This window comes from Helobdella robusta (genome assembly GCF_000326865.2).
Source record: "Helobdella robusta unplaced genomic scaffold HELROscaffold_5, whole genome shotgun sequence".
Taxonomy (NCBI): domain Eukaryota; kingdom Metazoa; phylum Annelida; class Clitellata; order Rhynchobdellida; family Glossiphoniidae; genus Helobdella; species Helobdella robusta.
The window spans coordinates 1676430-1699007 of record NW_008705254.1 but is presented as its reverse complement, the minus strand read 5'-3'; the positions used below and the strand labels follow the sequence as shown (position 1 = coordinate 1699007).

Here is a 22578-nt window from a genome sequence, read left to right as displayed (position 1 = left end):
TGGCATGGACCTCGAGAGAGTCTGAGTATGACATCGAGGGCAACCTCGTACCTCTGCAGGGCCGATTTGAAGTTTTCTGACATCTCCTGTCGGTTGGTGTCGTGAAGAAATATATAAATTTTATATCAGCTAATCTTTACCCACTTTGACGGTTGACAGAAGAAAATGATTAAAATTTTACAAATCAAAATCAATAAAAAAAAAGATGGAATTAATTACCGATTGAAAACATGCTACAGACTAAAATAATTTAATATCATTTCATTGCCAGACAAACCTTGTCTTCCGCAGATTTTATAACGTTAAACGCCTTGATCATACTTTCGCTGTCTTTATACAATTCCACTGGATTTGAGCAATAGAAATCGTTGGATACATAATCACATTTTCATCAATGATTTTGCAACTGATTTTTTAAAAAAATTTTACGGAAAATGGATAGCATCGCATCAACTGATCATAACTGCCGTCACATCAAATAATGGACCCCAATGCTACAGGGAAGAAAATATTTTAATCTACACCTTTAAATGTCACACAAAACAGACTACAACCATGTCTGCCAGACAATAACCGAAAACAAATTTTTATAGATAAAAGACAATACTGTTTGAAATCTTATGAAAAAATTGTTGGAATTCAAAATGGGTGAAGACTAACAAAGTTGTGAATGGGAGTCTTCATTATTTGATGCTTTCTTGCACTCAGAATGAGAACTGTTTGACGTTGATGGCTTTGGTGTTGAAACATTTGCAGAATCAACTTCTTCAGCTGCTACTGATGTCACGTCAGTTTCAAGTATCTTTTTCAACTCTTCAGCTCTTTCAATGTACTTATTCACCTTCATCAAATTATTATCTATTTATTTATTTGCTTGTCTGTCTGTCTGTTCGCCTGTCTGTTTGTTTGTTTAAAAAGAAACAAATTAACAGATAAATGTATCACGCTAGAATTATCTACTGTTACAAAAATGAAACAAACGAAACGAAACGAAATTAAACCTTTGATCTTATAACATCTTTTTTGTGACAATCTGTTTCAACTGACAATGCAAAAATATCAAATATTGATCACATTCCATCGTTCGAATGAGAAATGTAAAAATTCTTATGAAATAACGTGCAAACCTCATTCAATGAAGTAAATTTAAAAAAAAAAAACCCACATTGGATGGCAGCCATGAAATATTGAAGAGCTTCACAATAAAATCTGAGAGCTGATTTATAATTTTTCCTGGCATCCATGGCGGTAGCTTTGTTCACCAGCTCTGTCTAAAATTAAAAAACTTCACTACAAAAGATACCAACAATGTATATTATCATCTAATACAAACATATAATACCATGCCAAAAAGTTAATTAATTAATTAATTAATTAATTAGCCAGACAAACGGCAGTTGGAAGAGAGTCTTCTGTTGGTATATGAATTAGATCGACAAACGGATGAATGAAAAACTCATCGTAACCCATCCTTTCATCAACATCTCTCTTCAACAATCCTTCCAACAGATCCAAACATGATTCAGAAATTAACTGAGATGATGATGATGATGGTTTCGAAGGGATCTGCAATAAAATTATTAGCACATCATCAGCATTAAGGAATGTTATCATCATCCTCACTATCTTGTACACCTTTTAAACATTAGAGGCAAGGGAGAAACTTTGAAGCAGCTAACTCACACAGGCATGATGCTGTTTTTAATAAAGAAATGCCGACAGAATTTCGAATAAGCAGACATGAATGATGTCACATCAACTTTTGCACTAAAAATATATATGCAATCAATCCCTTTAAATAAGTCCTTTAAAGCAAATTTTTGCCCATAATGATCCAAAGAATAATCACCAAAATAACATTAAATGCAAACGTTAACACAAACATGAAAAAAGATAAACAAAAGAAGAAATTGAAATTAAAAACAAATATGAACATTGATAGAAACATAAACAAATCACGACACGCTAACACGAACGCATTCGCGAAAGAACATGAACACCAACGTGAACAGAAGCCACGAATCAAAATAGAGAGAAGCATGAATTAAAGATCCAGCCAACCTCGATGGGATCACTGCTTGTTATCTTTCTCTCCAATTCAGTCAGCGTTCTTGATGCAAATGGTGCCCTCCCAAACAAACATTCTGCTCATTATCGTTTGAAATCAAGTTCGTTCAAGAAAAGTATAAAAAATTTTCCAAAACAAATGAAAGTTAAAATCATATTTTTATTATTGAAGCACAGAGTCATTTAAATGTTTTAAAACTGGCATGCCATAAAATATCAACATAACAAATAAATATAGAAACTATTTTTGTATCTATCTTTAAAGTTAGCTAGTAGATTAATTTGGTCGAATTAATTTAATTGTTAGGATAAATAAGAAATATTTGATCTAATAATTATTTAATATTTTATTGATCGTTGGAAATAGGATGAAAAATGAAAGCCAAAAAAATGAAAGCAAGGCAAAGCAAACCATAGAGAATGACGCCGACCGACCACAAATCTGCTTTCTCGTCGTAAGAGCCTCTCGTCACGATCTCAGGAGCCATGTAGAGGAGGGAGCCCCTGATGAACATGGCGTCTGTGCTCCCACTCAAATAGTGGGCAAATCCAAAATCTAGAATAAAATTCTACTTTACAACACAAAAGTCAGTAGAGCTTTTACAAATGTTGGAAATCATTTTTACAACAAATTAATAAATATTATTTGACATAAATTTATACTTGTTACGGAACAAAAAATTCGTAAACTAAAAATTGCAATAAATCCAAAAGATGGCAAACTAGAATGAAGAGACATACGACGGTTGACATAACACAGACTATGAACAATCTGCTCAAATTTTGCATTTAAAAAAGAGATCATCCTTAATTGTGAACAATTTTTAACCTAACAGTAGTGCACGGGCAATTTTGTCAATAGTTTTTAACTGGTGAAAACGAATCAAATGTCAGTAACGAACGAATGGATATATTTGAGGGGACGGCAAACGAACCAGCAATCTTAACGATGGGATTGTGGGCGGATGTGAGCAGAATGTTCGACGGCTTCAAATCCATGTGACAGACCAGTTTCGATCTCATGTACTTCAAACCTGAAGCTGGTAATTATTTCATTGCTCATATTATTAATACTTCTAATTAAACAATTCAACTCAGATGATTGAACATTGCCTAGTAGTTATGGTCGCCTTGTCCCATCATGCGGTGACCAGGTTCGAATACGACAAAAGGATCACTACCTATCCTTTTGTAAAAGCATTGTGTGTGTGATGCCTCGTTTAGCACATATATTCATATACACTGTTTGTGTGTCGTTGCTGAACCATGAGTCTGAAAAAAAATCCGGAATGAAAAATAATTTTCAAAAAACAAAATTGAATAGAGTTAGTGGAATAGAGTTAATGATAAAGTTGAGCATAAACGAAACAAACAAGTTGAAGAATTAGAACTGGAGACCTAATTGTTGCAGGAACATCTTGGCGACTCGTTCAGAGACCACCTTGCGGGACTTCAAGAATGACATCAAATCCCCTCCAGCGCAATACTCGAGGATCAAATATATGTAAGTCTCGTCCCACTGCATGGACATGAAAATTAAATATCGGCACCTCACTAACGCGCAATACACATTGAGATGCAGTCGGTCAACATCATGAACGAGGCCAACTTAGAAGATGAACATTTTATTGACAGCATAAATTTACAGCGATATAAAGAGAGAAGCTATCAGATGATTGTGCCGTACTGTACATATTGAATCATTCGCATCAACCTCACCAACATTTTTATTTTTATATCATGTACAACGAGCAAAGCGGAAAGAAATATTTGAGAAAACTAACAGAAAAATCTCTTAGATTAACGATGTGTTCGTGTTTGAATGATTTCATCAACTCAATCTCTGTAAGGAGATTTTCTTTCGAGATGTTGTTCAGTGAGGACCTAAGGATGCACTTAACGGCCACAACTTCTTCCTTCCTTTGCTAGATTAGACGAGTCAATTAGATTTCAAATTTGACACTACAGAACGCATTGTTATCGTCATTACGTATCTCAATTAATGATCTGTAATCTTCAATAAAAAATATTAAACACTCGAAATAAATTAGTCATTATATTAAATAATGAGATTTTATTAAGCGACAGATTGTAAGTTAAGATTTTAAATTTCTAAGTATTCAACATACAAACTACAGAACTTTTAACGTTAAACTCGTTCAACTATAACTTATTCATCTGCACTGCTGTAAAAAAAAGCTTTATTATGCGTCACAGTGAGTAATAATAATCATAAAAAGGTTATTTATGTAGGGACTGCCCCCATCAAGCAAACATGGAAATGTAGAAAGTTGGATACAATCTTTCCAATAGCAGGTCAACAGACCAGCTGGTAGTGTTCAGAATGCAAGAGGATAAGATCTTTTCAATTGTAAATTTGCAAGAATTATATTCATATCTCTTGTCCAGTGAACGAAAAACGTTATCATTATAATAGTTTCTGCCTGGATAAATGTTTTGGATCTTACAAAATTTGAATATTGAAAAAATATCTTCAAACTATTTTTGTTGTATTATATTTCTAACAGGAAGAAGTTTCCTTTTTTAATGTTTCTAAAAAAAAATTTGAATTATGCTGAAATATTACGTGAGTGATGCTACTATTGCGTTTTTTAACAGTTAAAATTTTATACTGCTCCCTGCTGGAACACTAACTCTCTGATTCTGCGAGGATGTTTAAAAAAATAATTTGTTTTGAGAAATCATATTAAAACCATCTGTACTGTCTTGGTTCTTGGTATGAAGAACTGAATTAAATCTGCATAGCAAAATAAGAACTTTGTAATGAGCATGATAAACCATTCTCAACCTATCAAACCACTACTGACATCAAAAAGAAAGTCACAGCTTAAAAAAAAAATCTATTTTGATTCAACAACCAAGCCTCGTCACATCACATCATATAATGCAAACATGAGCAAAGTGTTTATGAGGCAGAATTGGAATTAGATAAAAAAAATGTAGTGCCCTTAGTTTAAAAATTGTTCTAGCATAGCTTGTTGTAATGTATGTATGGAGACTGTATCCTCTTGTGCATTGAAACAATGATGACCTTTTGAAATTTTGTTGTTGGCTGACAAGCTTCTGATGACACTGTTAAATAAAACCAAATTTGTAAGTAATTGTGTAATCTGTAATGGCGTGTAATCATTTTAAATTAAGCCTCCTTAACACAATGCACAGTTAAGGAGGCTTAATTAATGTTAGGGATAATATGGCTAGTTTCAGTTATTGTGCCACTCATTTTTATAAAGATACAAACGATTCTCACACTCCTCTTCTGAGTTCTGACTGATACTATACTATAGTAGTATACTCATGGATATATATATATATATATATATATATATATATATATATGAGTATAGTATAGTTACTATACTATAGTAAAGTTCAATTCCTGCAAGAAAATTTTGCAAAATTATTAATTATACTAAAAATTAAAGAATGACTATACATACACTATCTATACAATACAATACAGAATACACTGACTATCTATAACAAACCTTTGGACAGGCTTTATAAACAACTGCGTATGAACCAGAACCTAACTTCTCCGAAAAAATGTACCCAGGTAGCTGCGGTTGAGGAATTTTACCTGTATTAAAATAATTTAAGCTCTTCATAGTTTAAAGTTTATTCTCATCCATCACTCATAGGATTTAATTTTAATGACAAATAACGTTTATACAAAGCAAATGTGTATATACAAAAAGTTAATTTAAGTGTATTATATTTAAAAATAAATTTTTTTTAAATATACCATTGTCTGCAGACTTTAACTCAAGAATAAATTTTAATTTTTAAACTTTTATAAATATTTATAATAATTTTTAAATAATTTATAATTCTGAATAATTTACAAAAAGTCAGATGAATTCAATGATCATTGATTCATTCGCCCCTCTGTTGTCATGTAATTATTTAGTTTTGGTTGCTACGGGTGTTTGACATGTTTTTTGTACAACTTTAGAAAAATGTTCATTTAAAATAGAGACATCCTATATTACATTTTTATTACAGTAATTTTAATTTAAGAAATAATAATGTCAGAGCTTCACGTCATAGGTCAAATTATCGGTGCTAATGGTTTCCCGAATAACTCTCTCTTCTGTAAATGGGGAATTCATGCAGGTCACCAATTTCCTATTTGCCATTATTGGTGTATTGTTAAAGTCCAACAATATTCTAACAGTTAGACTAGGGAAAATATGAATATATGAGTCCACTCGAGAATAAATTGTAAAACTGTATATGTATATTACCCAGCCGTCCATCCTTCCGGTCGGTAAATGAAATGGGAAGACGACGTAAGTTGTCGCATGCTGGCCGGCGAGATGGCTCAGTGATTCAAACGCGCGCTGAGTCAAACATCTCAATGGCTATCATATACTCAGCGTATATGATGGGGTGCTTGCGCGTGCACATAAATGCATGTGTACATCGTGTGAAAAGGATTAACAGCCTTTGTGGTGAAGATGGCTGCTTCAAATATCAATGTATGAAGATATTACCCTTGCCTCATTGTCGTCTTCCCATTATAAACTTCATTGAAAACAACAGCAGCAATGATGTCATGCATTAAAATTTGGTTTAATGATCACTATATCTTTATTAAATTTGGTCCGAATATCCTAGTGGTTAAGTATGGGTGGTTGGTTAGCTAATAGCTCTAATATAACGATGAAATCGGTTTCAGATCAATTTCTGCGTGTAATTCAATGTGCTAGTATTTAACAAATTTAAATTTGGTTAATTTAAAACTTATAATGATATTTTATAACGTATTATTTCATTAAATTAATAGAGTGCATTGGAAATATTAGATAGCTTAGATAGAAATGCTTGTTTTCTTAAAATGGAAATCAATTCTACTAATTGTAGGTGGTGCATGGAAAATTCTCAGTGGTTTGAAAGAAGGCCAAACTCAGATCGATAATCCAGAATTAGACGACATGTCCTGTTGGGCTCATCCTATAGATATTCATTTTGCTACAAAAGGGTTGCAAGGTTTCACTTATTAGTCTTTTTACAATTTTTCTGTTTATTTTGTTGTAATCATTTTGCAACTTAATCATAAAACGTTCAACTTGTTGTTGAAATTGTTTATCGACAAGGCTGGCCAAAGATTCACTTCCAGGTATGGTATAGAGATTCAATAGGCAGAAATGAATTGTACGGTTATGGTTATTGCCATATTCCCACTTCTCCAGGCATACACCAGATTGAATGCACAACTTGGCGACCTGTGGGCACTTACTGGGAGCAAATAAGTTCTGCATTCCTTGGTGGAGGACCTCAACTTAAAAATCCCGATTTGATATATGATGGCAGTGACAGATTTAAGCTTAAAACTCAAGCCATGGGCGTCATTCACTTGGAATTAAGTATCATCACGAGAAACTTCGAAAAATATGGCGTCGAAAGTTAATTAAAACGTTTAACAGGTTGTTGCACGTATAATCATCATATCATACTATGTTTAATATGGTTTCTTGGTGCTACAAACGCAGTAGTTAATGGTTAAGCTATTCAATTCATGAAATATAGTTTGTTGTGTTCAATCAATGAAGATATTTTTAATCATATGTACATTTATGTTACATTTTTCTTAGGATTCTAAATATATTCATTAGATATTTTCATGCAACTAAATTCAATAGTGTTGTCTTTGGTTAACCTTTTACCAAACATTACTAAACTACATTCATGGTTTAAGTGAATTTTTGTTCGATTAGACAGTTTTTTGTTAGCCAGCGATGCATTTAAATGCATCCGGTTAATAGAGCCTTGGGGAAAAAATATAATCTGTACAACACACACACACACAATTACGCAGGCATACACAGAAACAAGCACACACACAAACACACATGCGTGATATAGCACATGTGACGAGATGGTTTGAATTGACTTGAATAGTTTATAAATATGAATTATGACAAAAACCTTGATGGTTTGAATTAAAAAAAGATTTTTTAATTAAATTACATTTAGGTTATATTATTCTTAAGATTCTAAATATATTAATTAGATATATATATATATATTTAGAATTAAATATAGATTTTTTAATGCTACTTAACTCAAAATCTGTTGTCTTTGGTTCGTCTTTTGGCAACCACTCATTTTGTTCTATATATATTTGTGGGAATTTTTCAATAATTCGGTTTCGCATATATAGGAAATTTCTCAATAATTCGGTTTCATATATATATATATATAAATATATATATATGTGTGTATGTGTGTGTTAGTAAAAGACCATAATTAATGCAGTAATTATATATGTGTTAATGCTTAATAAGCATCCAGGTGCTGTAGATTTCATAAATTACTGAATTGCTGCAATGTTGGTTGGCAGTGTTTGCAGTAAGTAATGTAATTTCATGTCCAAGAGGAATATTTAAAATTCCTGTATTTATTTATTTAATAGCTTGGCCATCCTCAGGTTACTTTTTATCTGGTTTTTGCTTTTTTAACCTTCAGTTTAAACTTTAAAAACTATTAAAAAATTAAATTAATTAACTTAAGTTTTAACTTAGTTTAATTCTTAATTGAATAAACGAAAAAATAAAATATAACACAGAAATTAAATTAATTTCATAGTTGTATTTAAATTTAATTTAACTTTTATTTTTAGTTTTTACATTTGTTAAAAATTTTTTAAAAAATTAATAAAACCAAACCAAGTGTAACACGTAATTCTTAAGGATAAAAAAAACAATACATTTTTTTTAGAAAAATGACTGACAGCCACAATAGTCCCCATCTATCCTCTGAAGAATCTTCTAAAATATTAAATATGATAATCAACAGTTTTCATCTTGATAAATGTATTAAAGATTCCAGTCATACTGTTGAATTAGCATCTGGAAATCCCAAAATATTTTATTGTAAGGTATGTGATGAGTGTTATGGCTTTGATGATTCTACTGATATTTCAAGTATTATTGAAACTTGTAAATTATCTCTGTGCTTGGAAAAATGTGCAAAGTGTGGAAATAATGACCCTAACCATTTGATGATGCAAGAGGGTATAGTAACATGTGAAGATTGCAAAGTTGTTGTTTTAGATTTCAACACTACAGAAATGAAAAACACTTCCGGTCTTGCTAATTTAAAGTTGACTGAGTTAGAAGAAGATTTGAACTTAAAGAAGCTAAATAATTGTTTTTCAATTAGTGCATCTTCACCACATGACAAAAACAACAATTCCATCAACGATCCAGATGAATGTTACTATACACCAATCAACAATCCGGATGAATGTTACTATACACCAATCATTTGTAAACATTGTGATAGCCAAGAAGGCTTACCAATACTAAATGATGATGGTAAGTTGAAAGAGGTTGTCTGTACAGGCTGTCAAAAATCAGATTATTTCAATTATTCCAAGTTTAAACATGACAACAGTAAACATAGTGAAGAAAGAAAAGAAAAAGACAACAAAAAAAGTTTCCTCACAAATGGTGAATCACTTGCAAATAAACCCAGAATTTTTTTCTTTTCTTCATCACACAAAAATGAAAACTTTCAAAATAAAAATGAAGCACAAAACGAGTTCACCTTCAATGACAAAACTGTCACAAAAGAAGATGTTATAAATTGTGATGATGATCCAGATAAAAGAAAGAGTCAGGTTTTTACAAAAACCATCTGCCGTCAAAACAATATTGATTCAAGCAAAAATAACTGCTCAGCCAACAATTCCAGCCTTCAGTATGCCTATGGATTAGGCGAATTGTGTTATGATGTATGTTCAAAATACAAACATACTCGTAAATGTAGTAGTTCTGCTGTCAAAAAAGCCTTCAGAACGTCAATTGCAGTAGCTACTTCAAGGATTGTTCTATCTATATGTGACTTCATCTCTAACAGTTACCCAATGTTAAAGAATGTAATTGATACATACAAGGGTTAGTCTATTCATATCATACATTGCATTTTGTTTATGAATTATTAAAACACGTTAGTTTATTGATTCTTGCATGTGTATGTCATACTTTCACCAAGTGAGGTCAAACATGATTTAGAATTTCATTAATTGTAGGGCCATTTGCTGCGTTTGTCCAGATGCTGACCAATGAGATACTTAACAATATGAAGGATAATTCTTCAGCAACTGAAAGGTTAGACAGCATAAAAAGACCTTAATCACTCTATTGCCAAGCCATTTTTGATTACCGAATGTAAATTTAATAATTTATACTATTCCACAAAATTATATAAATGGTAATTTTAATATTTCAGCTCATAAATAAATCTCGGAAAAAACCTATAATTGTAATCAAGATACATTTTCTACAATAATTTCGAAACTTACTAATAATGATAAAAATTTTACCGGGTGTTAATGAACCCATTTTGTGAATTGACATGCCTATTTATTTAATGTTCTTTTGTTTTTTTTATTTTTCAAATAAAATAAAAAGATCCATTCCTCTTTTTATTGTGAAGCAACGACAAATTTCGTTAATTCATTTTCAATGTTAATTCAAAAATTAAATACAAATATATATATACATATGGGTTTGTGTGTGTTTTTACAAGATATGCATTGCGTAATACTGTTGCAGTGTTCTACACGGAAATATGTTGATTTATATATATATATATATAAATGGATCAATCAACGAATCAACAACAATTATAACTAAGACGGGAAAATTTGTTCCTTATCAATATTCAAATTAATTAATCGTTCGAGTTACAAAAATGAACACGGACGTGCAAGTTCGTGTGCACCTGTGATCTGCCTTCAGGTGAGTACAAGGTACAAACATTCTGCTCTTGAAACTGGTGAAATTTTGGTTGACGAAATCAAAGTTACAATTTTGTCTGGAAACCTTTTGTCTGGAAAACTCACAGCACATCATAAGTTTTAAATTTAAACTTTAGTGCATCGACTTGATCACTTTTGTTGTTGAAGGAGATTTTTTTGACACAGGGGTGTAGGCAAGGTGGGGGCTTTGGGTCTGAAGCCCCTAACAATGGGAATTTTTGCCAGGAATATGACAAAATTGAATGAAATAATATATATAAATTTGGACTATAAAGTTAAGTAAAATGGGGTACAAAAGCACTGATTTTAATAGTAAAATCTGTTAAAAATTGTGGGATAAGCAAAAAAAAAGATCGATCGTCAGCTAATTTCAATTTAGTCCCTCAAGAGCAAATTTCTGGCTACTAAAATAAAACAAGTGTCTCAAGACTTCTCATTGAACAAAATATTCAATGGTCACGTTATAAATATACCGTCTGTGATTTATATTCGTCAACTATAATGCCTAGTTGAGAAACTTAATTACTATTTATTTCATTTGGAAATATATTTTAACTAAAAAAACCTGCACCAGCATTAAACCTCAGACAAATAATTTCATTGTAATCAATGCTCTACACGTGATTTCAAAAATCATTTCATCAGCTTAAATTTATATCGGCGTAACTAAGCGTTCGAAACCTTATATAAACGTTTAAAAATCGTTATATTTAATGGTAAAAGTTTTAATTTAAATCGATAAATTATAAAAAAAATGAATATATATATATATATATATATAATATATAATCAAGATTCGCTAGTTACTGTTATTAAAACACAAATACAGAATAATAAAAAACAAGAGGACAACAAACACCATAAACATTGAAACGTAAATTAAATACCATATAAAATTAATTAATAAACTAATTAATTAATTTTATAATTAATATATATGGTAAATTGCATTACGCTTATGTTATGAAAGAGAGAATATATTTTATTTACATAATTGTACGTTAATTTCAATCACCGAAGTATTTCGTAAAAATTAATAACAAACATAATTATTGATTAATTAATTTATTAATTAATACATTTCAGTCATTAACATTTATCTAAAACAACAATAATATTAACAACAGCATATTACAGAAAGGTTAATACTATAGCTGTTACTGCCTTTGAAAAATTTTTAATAAAAATTATTAGTCGTATACTTTATTTAACTTTAATTACAGATATTGCAGGCACTACAGGTAAATAATTGTTTCCTTTAATTGACGACCTCATTGTATGAGTAAAACAAATGATAACGAAAATATAAAACAACAAAATCATTTTAATAAATCTTTAAAATCTTGACAATGTCTCAATTAACAAGATATAAAATAAAACCATCAACTTTTTATTTTTTTTAATCCAATGTTACAACTTTATAGCATTTTATAAGAAACCCTGTCAACGTGTGAATAAGAACCTTTACTACATGAACAAAAGATTAATTACATTATCCACGCTAATTTCAAACGACATTCATTTAACAAAACTACAAAAAAAACACAGAAAAAAAGCAAAACACAAAAAATCTAATTAAACTTCAACAAAAGAAAATCCGGATACCAATATCTTTTAGTTCATCAATTTATCAATCCATATTTACAATGGACAGTCAAAGAGAATATATCATTAGAAACGTAAAATACCAAATTCTATAAAAAAACGGAATAAACCTGTAGACGCAAGCGATAAAATGTTATTTGACCATCAAAAAAGAACCTTAAACAGGCACCAGCTTAGTTATTAGAACATGATTAAAGCAACGTCGTAACATTAATTAATCAGAATATGCAATAGACACCTATGTTAGAATTCAAAAATATAAATTTAAATATTAAAATCATTCAAAAAGTGGCTGCAAAATAATTGATTATCTGGAAATTAAACTATTGTCACACAGTACAGCCATCAAATGGTTAAAAATCTAATCTCAATCTCTCGTTTAAAAAAATGTTGACGTTAACAATTATAAATTTATTGATTATAGCAATTGTAAAAACACACAAACGCCTCTATTAGATAAAACGTTTGTCAGATTAAAATTTTAACACGAAGAATAAGAACAAACATCTTCCACATCCCAAAACAATCAAAATTTAAAAAAATTTTTTAGTTATTATTAAATTTTAATGTTTGCTATTATAATCTAGTAGCAACCATCGCGCTTCTATATAAAGCTCCTTGGGCAATAGCATCTGAACCTTCTTAACATCATGCAATCATTTTATTTTAAAACTTTACCCTTAAGACTGCTTCACATAAATTTATTTATACGTTGGTGAGAATAGTTAACCAATTGACCAATTTATCTTCTCTCTCTCTCCTCTCTCTCTCATCCAATTACTTTTGAATCATGATCAGAGTACACAAAAATACAATTTATGTATCTAACTCTGCATTAAGAAAATGAAAAAAAAACTATTACACCAAACATATTAGCTTGAAAATTTAACAAATGAACTTTCCCTGCGGCGTTTAACAAAAATGTTAAAAGTGATAAAATGAATTATCTGTAATTTAATATAAATTCCTAGTTAATTGTCTAATTAAATATTATTTAAAAAACTTCTAAGAAAAAAACCACATCCATTCACAGGCGAACAATATGAAAAGGACATTGTGTGAGTAAGAGGAGTCACCATCAACACACCAACAATGATCCATCAACACAGACGACACACAACCAACAACAATCGACAAAAACTAACAACTTTATAAAACAATGGGAGGTAATAAGTCCAACCTGTTCCCAACAAAATTTTATCTATGTCGATGATGACAGACCGGAACGACTAAATTTGTGCGCAAATTCAGTACTATACAAACACGCACTCACACTTATTTAAGATGTCGCCATTCATAATGATCCATATTTCCATAACATATTTCCTTTGTTATTTTGGATGTGCTGAACAATCAAACATGATATAAAGTAAAGACATACCTCAATGAATTTCTTCACTGAATTTATGTCACTTTTAAGTTTTCTACTTATTTAATACAATTTTTACAATCAAGTTTCAAGAAATGTAATAACATTTCGCTATGAAATATTTCGCTTAATAGTATCCTATAAAATATTTCAAAAAAGAATTTAGAAATGTATTAAATAAAGAAAACCAAAAGAGCAAATAGACGAAGATTTAGAGAAGTTAATTTAAAAACGTTTAAAACGCAAATATACTTATTGATATCAAACAATACTTGCACACAAACCCACATACAGGCTTACAAAAATACATATACACATGTCACATTGGAATCGGCAACTCCACCGTGTGTACGCCTATGTGTAACGTCATAAAACGTGCACAGTGACCTTAACGTACATACAAAATCTTGCCGCTGTCTGATCTGAAGATCCGTACCAAATAGAAATAATTGAGGTAGAGATGTCTAGACGTTTATTGCATTGCAGAACGTAAGATTGTGATATGATAAATATGATCCATAAACGTAATAGAGAACTGAATGTTTGTATGGATACTTCTGCTTAATAAGTGTGTGGCTATATATATAAGCAGTACAAATTGCTTGTTATACGCTTTATTTGCACCTTCTTGAGGTCTTGAGAGTGCTTGTGCTTGACTAAAAGTTAAATTAACTAAAAATTTGTAAAATTTAAATTATGTCATTTTAAGTGCTACATAGGTTAGTGATGGCGAAATTCGATAGAATGTGATTAGTTTGTAACTTGTGCTGAAAGGCAACCGATACATTCTATAGATTGACTTGTACATGAGATTAACAATTATATAAATGTTCACATTAATAATAATTCACTTGGACATAAATGAGTTAGTAGTGTTTAATATTGATGAGTTTGTTCTGATCGAATATACAAATCATGCAAACATTTTTTTTTTAGTTTTAAGCAGCAGTGATAAACCAACGTAATAAATAATTATGCAACGGTCAGATATTATCAATAATCAACTAACAAAAATAAATCAATAAATTAATATACTCATTTGCACTATAAAGAAAAACATTCAGTTGAATGCAATTAATTATAAATAAAATTTTTGTAATAAACAAAACAAGTGATAATAAATAAGATAAATGTTCGCTTGATGATGGATATAAGCAGGACAGCACATTGAAAGATGGATACATGAAACCGCAGGTCTGATGAAATGCAGAGAGCTAGAGAGTAAAAGATAAGACAAAAAGGAACAAGATTGGAGTAAAGAAATGTTTAAACTCCTATCAAATTATATAACGAATGGCAAGATACTGAAGCTAATGTTACCTAGACCAAACAATGAGTGGAGTGAGATGCGGGAGATAAAAGAAATGTCTTGAAAATTTAAAAGAAAATCAATTGAAAGAGACCCCACGGTTTCTGTCCACAAATAATGAAATGATAAATTAATTTCGACATATCAGATGCTATTGGTGTTGTGGTTGTTGTTGTAAACTTTGAGGTAGATAAAGTAGTAAAGAGTTACCGACATTTACAGCATTTGGCAACCAAACATAAGCAGTGTTTGGTATAACTGTTTGTTGCGCAATATATTTAAGTGGCTTTTGTTGTTCAATCATGGAGGAACTACCATGTTCAATTTTTTGAGACATAATTTCACTCGTATCATTTAAATTAGATACCTGCTGGTACTGGGGTTGCATAGATGTTATAATGGAATCTGCAGCTCCACAGTTGGACAAAACAAAATTATCCAATAATAAAGGATTTAATTGTTTTTGTTGCAAAAGTTGTATCTGTCGTTGAGAAATTAAACTTTCTGCTGTGCACATCGTTGTCATAGATTCAAACGAATTGCAATTTTTAGATGAATTTAAAGCTTGGCTGCTGTCATCACTACAATTATTTAAAGAATTTGAAAGATTCTGCTTTTGTAGGCGATGAAGATCAGGAAATAATTTGAAACTTTTGAGTTCACAGTTAAGATTTCTGTTTACGTTTGGTTTTGTCTGTTCTTGTTTGTTGTTGAAATTGTTATTGGTAATAATATTGCAATTTGCAGATGAAATGCTCAAACATCTCTCATCAATAGTTACATAATTGTTATTTACATTGCGATTGAGCGGTGACGAACTGTTTGGCTTTGCGGACACTAGGAAAACGTTGTTGTTTGTATTATATTGATGATTTAGGTTGATAGAAGTCTCAGTGCAGTTTTGATTAACCTGTGATATCAATAAGATAGGTTCCAGCTGCAGTTGTTGCTGTTTCAAACTTAACTTATTTAGATGTTGTTGCGACTTGGTAAGCTTAGATTTTCTGTCATTCGTCCTAACACATTTGGTGGGTTTTGAATGAAGCATATTTTTGTCTGATTTATTAAGACTATGTTGGTGATGAATTTCTTGTAACTGATATTCATATTTTTCTAATGATATTTGCTGCTCTTGAAAAATAATCTGCTGTTCCTGAATCTGCTTTTGCTGATTCTGTTGACGTTGCTGGTGTCGTTGTTGAAGATGCTGTTGGTATTGTTGCCGTAGTTGATGTTGTTGCTGTTGTTGTAGCTGATGTTGTTGTTGCTGATGATGTTGTTGCTGCTGTAGAGGTTGTTCTAGTTGCTGAGGTAGATATTTTAATAGAAAATTCAAATTCAACAAGTTCAGTGGAATGACTGATGTCATCTGAGTATCGACATGTATGGGAGGGGATAACAAAGATGGTGATGGCGAAGACAAAGATGGAGGTGATGACGACGATGACATTGACGGCAAAATTGTTAACGAAGGTGGTATAAATGACGGTGGCAAACAAAAGTCATTTTGAGGTAGCATTTTATCGGAGAGTGATAAAGGCAGCGAAGAATTTAACAAATGCAATGATGTTGATGAATTTTTAGAAAAATCAGAAACGCTTGTTGATGTGTTGAAAATGTTTATATGGTCGCCAGAAGTTGTTTTTGGAATTTTAGTGTTTTCTAAGTAGGATGTATTGTTTTGTAAGCTTAATGTGGAAGAGTTATGCTGATCAAAACAAATTTTTTGTGGAAAATTTTTTTCTTCAACAATGCCAGCGTAATCGCCGACAGCTGTGAGATTTTTCGACTGGCCATCAGTGCAAACATGCTTCTTGGTAGAAAGTTCATTAGCTTTGCTGCTACTGAGATTGTCTCCTTCACAACTCATCTCTGCTATTTGTCTTACAACAGTTGAAGACTTTTTATCACTACCAGAAAACAGTGAAGATAAGTTGCATCCAGCTGAGTCAGTATCATGACCACCATTGAAAATACTGCTAATACTACTACAAGTACCACCACTAAAAAAACTGCTGCAGCTACTGTAACGTTTGAAAAACTGATGCTGCAGAGCCTCGTCGGGTTTGATTCTGTTCTTTGGATTGAGTTGCAACATTTTCAAAACTAAGTCAAGAAAGTGAAGGTAGTCTTCAACGCTGTGGCCGAGTTCTCCTTGCCTTCTTCCCTCTGGTCCACCCGTGAACACTCCTAATATTTCTGAGAGAAGTAGCTGGCCAGGTGATTGGTACTGTTGACAATAAATAAGGATAACAATAGAGATAACAAACAATGTTCAATGAAATTTAAAATAACCAATCAGCTTGCATATAAATGATAATCATAATAAATCTGGAGTGAAGTAATCATTTTAAAAATTTACCTGTAGTCCGTCTTTTGATTTCTTAGGCACATAAATAATACCGGTTTTGCCATATGGCAATACATCAAAAAACTTTTTTGTCTTTGAAGCTGAATCAAGCATTTGGGTTGGAGGTAGACCCAAAACCTCAATTATCTTCATCAGTTGATCAAACTGGTCATTTAAAATACAGTGAAACCATTGTTTAATTATTTTTTCAAAAAATATGTTGCAGAAAATTTTACAAATCAGTATATAAATTTCTAATAACAAGTCATACAGAGAGATTTCAAATGTGTTACAATTCAGCAGACCTCATTGGATCCAGCAAAGAGAGGTTTGCCCGTGTGCAGTTCAACCATGATACATCCCAGACTCCACATGTCAATAGAAGTATCATAAGGTAGGCCCAAAAGTACTTCAGGAGATCTGTAGAACCTACTCTGTATGTACTGATAAATCTGCATGGTGAAATGTTGAATGCATCGTTCTTAACAAACTGAATCTATCTGTGTACAAACAATGTACAATCTGCTGCTAGATAAAAATAAGCAGCTTTACCAGCTGTGGTTTTATCTACACAGGGTTTTTTTTGTTAAGCAATATTTGCTCATTACTGCAATTAACTCCTTGAAAAACAATTTTTATAATCGAATTTGAGAATTTAAACTGAAGGAGCAAATTTAATATTTGATCGAAATCTAAAAAAATCTAAAAAAACGTGCTAACTAAAAAAAATGATAATCAGGTTGCTATAAAAATAAACATACGAAATAAATACTAACCATTTTACCAACTTGGCAAGAACTGCCAAAATCAACAACTTTTACAGCACTCCTCTTTGGATTGCAGAGTAGAACATTCTCTGGCTTAAGATCGCAGTGTATGATGGATACTTGTGGTTGTGACAGGAAGGAGAGGGCATGGCAGAGCTGATAGATAAATTTGCTGGTCAGGTTGATGGAGACACCCATGAAATTAGTATTGCGCAGTAGATCATACAAGTTGAATGAGAGCAATTCGAACACCAAGCATAAATGTTGTTTCCAGATAAAATTTCGCTTCAGCTTAACTGCATGTGATCAAAATTTTCATTTATAATGTTAACTAAAAAATAAAGGTATGTTCATTACACATGAAGATGAAAAGATAGCTTAGTATCACTATATAATATTTGAAATTAATTAATTAAATAAAACATCGGTCAATTTTAAATGCATTTAACGCCTTCAAAAGTGAAATGTCTACTTTAGGTTACAGTCAGAACATCATGTTTCTTACCATGTATCATTTCATTCATGGCTAAACATTAAATTAATGATAGTTTTGTCATAATGATGATGCTCATTATCTAAACTTTTCAAGTCCAGAAAAACATTATTTTGGACCACATAAAGTTGTTAATAACATAGCAGGGCATTCGCCAATAAAAATTAGAGAATTACATTAGAAAACATTACTTCAGACTACATTATTTTTGTTGCAAAAACAATAATTTATGAAGAAACTCAATACTGCATTCCAACATTCCAAAGGAATATATAGAACTGCAACACTTATGTTTATGGGCATACATATCAATCACATTCAAATTTGCATGAATGCACAATGAACTAGGAAATAAGCACCTGCAATAGCAGGCAGCAGGCAAGGTAAACAAAATAATTATCAAAGTTTAGATACATTTCCGCACTCAGTTTGCCTAAATAATTGAGCAGTCCTTGATAGAAACATGATATAATAATGGATAAAAAGAATGAATGAATTTCAAATGCTTAGATAAAAAATTCATAATTTTAAAGAACTAATGGAAAATATTTTTTAAAGAAATTAGTGTTGAAATATAAAAAAAAACGTAAAACTTAGGAAATAAAGTAGGTTTATAAAAAATTAATATATATATATATATATGCAAAAAGTATAAATGACTACAACTTGCTGAATATGTGAGGAAAGGAGCATGCATTGAACAAAAAAGAAACAAAAAAAACATTTATTCACTAGAAATGAATGACAAAAGTTCAGTAAACCCAAAAACTTATCATTTCTGCAAGCCTAAACATTGTAAAGTAAAATTTTATACATATTACTAGAAATGTATGAGGCTGCTTAAGCAACAGCAGATGTTTGCATGTCTATAATGCATGCATGCACTTATGGTATCTGAATGAATGAATATTTTTACTGCAGAATAGCTGGATGTATAATTTTAATTGAAATGACCATAATGAAGAATCATAACATTAAACTATAAAAAAGCAGTTAACGCCAAATAAATGCACCAAACAAATGAATATTACTCATCAAACATCACTTCATTATCAACATAAATTCATTATCAATGAACAACTAATCTAGTGACGACAAAAATGATAAGACAATAGATAATGACATAATGAGTTACAGCATGCCATAAGATCAAACAAAGATAAACATTCAAACGGCACTGACCAATCAATCGCTTAAGTTCAGAGTTCTGATTATTCATCAGCTTCAGCAGTTCAATCTCGATATAGGCCTGGGATGTGAAGGTCTTCTTATTTTTAATAATCTTTACCGCTACCTGCTCGTTCAATAATGTGTCATATGCCCTCACAACCTATGAAACAAAATTATCATTAGAAATGACTAAGACCATCATAACAATGCATGAACACGAGTGAACATAACCAAATAAGGTAATTGTCACAAACGGTTAAACTCAATTGATAATAACATACCTAGTACAGGACAGAGATATGTTTGTTCAGGGAGTTTGTTAAAAACAATAGCATGATAAACTTTTTAATGACCAATAAAAATAGAATAAATGTGTCAAATAGTCATGATATTACTAATTTGATTCTGCACTTTCAGGTCAAAAAAGTTCATTTGAATCATTTAACCCATCCTTTATTTTCAACTGCATCACACACATTGCATGTGATAGACCCGGGAGATCTCATTGCAATTGAACGTTTGTTATGTCACTATGCTGCCTGCCTTCTTATAACTATAGTAGTAGTAGCATTAGTAGTAGTGGTAATAATAATAATAACAATAATAATAATAATAAAAATAATATATGATCAACCTGTCCAAATGAACCCTTTCCAATGAGTGAGTCGACTTCATACCTGTCGTCCCACTTTTCACCGTGCATAACGATGTAATCATGGTTCTCATCATCGTAGCCATCATTATTCAACGTGGTGGCTGCTGATGTCATTGATTTTGACGTGTTAACTGCGGACATTTCACTTGAATTTTTGTCACGCTTTTCTTTCTTGTGACAGAATGATGAGGGAGAGGCTGATGGAGAGGTGTGCTTCCCTGAGCATGGCTTAGGACGCTTTGACTTCCTTCTCTGTTCGTAAAACACCTATGATAGAGGATTTGTGAAATACTTACCCTTAGTTTGAAGAAATGCATTGTCAACATAAACTACAAAACCAAAAACACAAAAACAAAGGACAAATAACATTAAAAATTGACATGAGATAGGTAGAATACAACAAAAAATAATGCTAAGGCTCATAAGTGAAGCTTAAAGAATAATTAAAAACAAATTACCACTGTTAAGGCTGGAGTAATAAAAATTGATGAGAAAACATTTACGTCAATTAAAACTTATCAGTGCTGTTTTGTTGGTATTAAGATTATGTTCCACATGATTAAAAGAAAAATACTCTTATCTCATATCCTGCAAAGTATTTATGCTTTTTTATTTTTTGTCAAAAAAACAAAAAAGTTGAATTTGCTTTATACTTTTGGAAAAAAAGAAGATTACATTTTTTTTAAATTATATGAATAAATGAACCTGGGTTAGAAGAAAAACAATGAATAAAAAGACAATAAAACAAATTTTTAAATCTTTTATAAAATCATTCAGTCTTCCTCCAATTAAGGGCATAGACTTTGGATAGCTTCATTTTTTTTACATTAGTATCTGGACCAAAATCAAGTCCATGTTTTCCATGTTGTTAGTTACAATATTTAACAAGCAAACATTTTTGCTAGCAGCTCTGCTAGGGAAAAATATGCAGGTCACACACACAAACAAACACAAACACATCCATATTCATATAAAGTTATCTAGTATTTTGCATTTTGTATGTGTGTGTTTGTGTGTATTTGTGTGTGCGTAAGTGTGTGCGTGCGTTTGTGTGCTTTTCAGTAACTACTAATGCCTGCCTATAAAAATTAGAATTTTTTTTCACAAAAAAGTTAAAAATCACTTTACATTTATCTGTGTTCCTCACTACAATGGATAAAATATTACCAAGTCTAACACTGTTTGTTAATTTTTCAACTTTACCTTTTTATATTAGTTACTGTCATTACTTCAAAATAAAAAACAAATGATTGATGAAATTGGGAATATAAGCAATATCTTTACTGTTTTTAATCAATATTACCAACGTTATCTCTATTAACAAAGACAATTTGATCAGACTAATTAATTAACAAAACATGTTCAGTACAACTAAGTTGCTATTCCCAATCCCAAGAAGCAACAGACACAATATACATTAAACACATCAACACATTAGAAATATTTACGTCTGATATAATCAAAATCATCTTTTGTTTGATACGAATATTACCACCTTGAAGCAAAAAACAAAAAACGCTAAAATCGAAGTTTTTTTTTTATGAGTCCCTAAGGATGGAAACATTTTGAACAATTAATCTTATTATAATTTACAATGGAAACAAAAAAAATCATAGATAAATAAACAAATATATATATATATATATATTTATGCAAACATTTGTAACATAAAGAAAAATGTTTGATAGACTTTAAGCTTTGAAATGAAAATATTCTTATAAGCACTTGATGTATGAGTTTATAAATAACAATATTAATAATAATAATAATAACAACAATAACAATAATAAATAAAGAACCGAACACACAAAATAATTTCAAAGTTAGGAACACACACACACTCACAAATCAGAGTGACCTATGGATGCTTTATACATGGTGTTATTTCAAAACAAATGTAATATTATAATTTGTTTTATAAATATTCTTGGTTATATTTTCACCATCCTCTTGTAAATGGATAGCTAAAGTAAGAAAGCTAACTTAAATGAGAAAATTAAAA

At 30.9% G+C, this 22578-nt stretch overlaps 4 protein-coding genes across 4 annotated transcripts; 2 read left to right on the top strand and 2 right to left on the bottom strand.

Moving 5' to 3' along the window:
* Positions 1 to 655: 655 nt before the first annotated feature.
* On the bottom strand, positions 656 to 5754 carry HELRODRAFT_107367 (hypothetical protein; the record flags this gene model as incomplete). The annotated part of the gene is made up of 10 exons (XM_009027172.1): positions 5577 to 5754; positions 3852 to 3992; positions 3466 to 3586; positions 3003 to 3107; positions 2480 to 2623; positions 2062 to 2144; positions 1393 to 1566; positions 1166 to 1271; positions 1002 to 1042; positions 656 to 841 (listed from the first exon to the last, which is right to left on the bottom strand). The coding sequence occupies exons 1-10, from the start codon at positions 5694 to 5696 to the stop codon at positions 656 to 658; spliced, it is 1221 nt and encodes a 406-aa protein (XP_009025420.1). The 5' UTR covers positions 5697 to 5754.
* A 362-nt stretch (positions 5755 to 6116) lies between these two features.
* Positions 6117 to 7501, top strand: HELRODRAFT_67914 (hypothetical protein; the record flags this gene model as incomplete). The annotated part of the gene is made up of 3 exons (XM_009026911.1): positions 6117 to 6204; positions 6955 to 7080; positions 7188 to 7501. 3 exons carry the CDS (start codon positions 6117 to 6119, stop codon positions 7499 to 7501), a joined length of 528 nt encoding a protein of 175 aa, XP_009025159.1.
* A 1314-nt stretch (positions 7502 to 8815) lies between these two features.
* HELRODRAFT_163244 (hypothetical protein) lies at positions 8816 to 10230 on the top strand (the record flags this gene model as incomplete). The annotated part of the gene is made up of 2 exons (XM_009027171.1): positions 8816 to 9992; positions 10127 to 10230. The coding sequence occupies 2 exons, from the start codon at positions 8816 to 8818 to the stop codon at positions 10228 to 10230; spliced, it is 1281 nt and encodes a 426-aa protein (XP_009025419.1).
* Positions 10231 to 17170: 6940 nt separating this feature from the next.
* Positions 17171 to 20690, bottom strand: HELRODRAFT_68132 (hypothetical protein; the record flags this gene model as incomplete). Its single annotated transcript, XM_009026942.1, has 6 exons — positions 17171 to 17371; positions 17504 to 17656; positions 17797 to 17943; positions 18268 to 18554; positions 19934 to 20081; positions 20556 to 20690. Coding segments are annotated over 6 exons (1071 nt in total), but the record flags the coding sequence as incomplete, so codon positions are not given.
* Positions 20691 to 22578: the final 1888 nt, after the last annotated feature.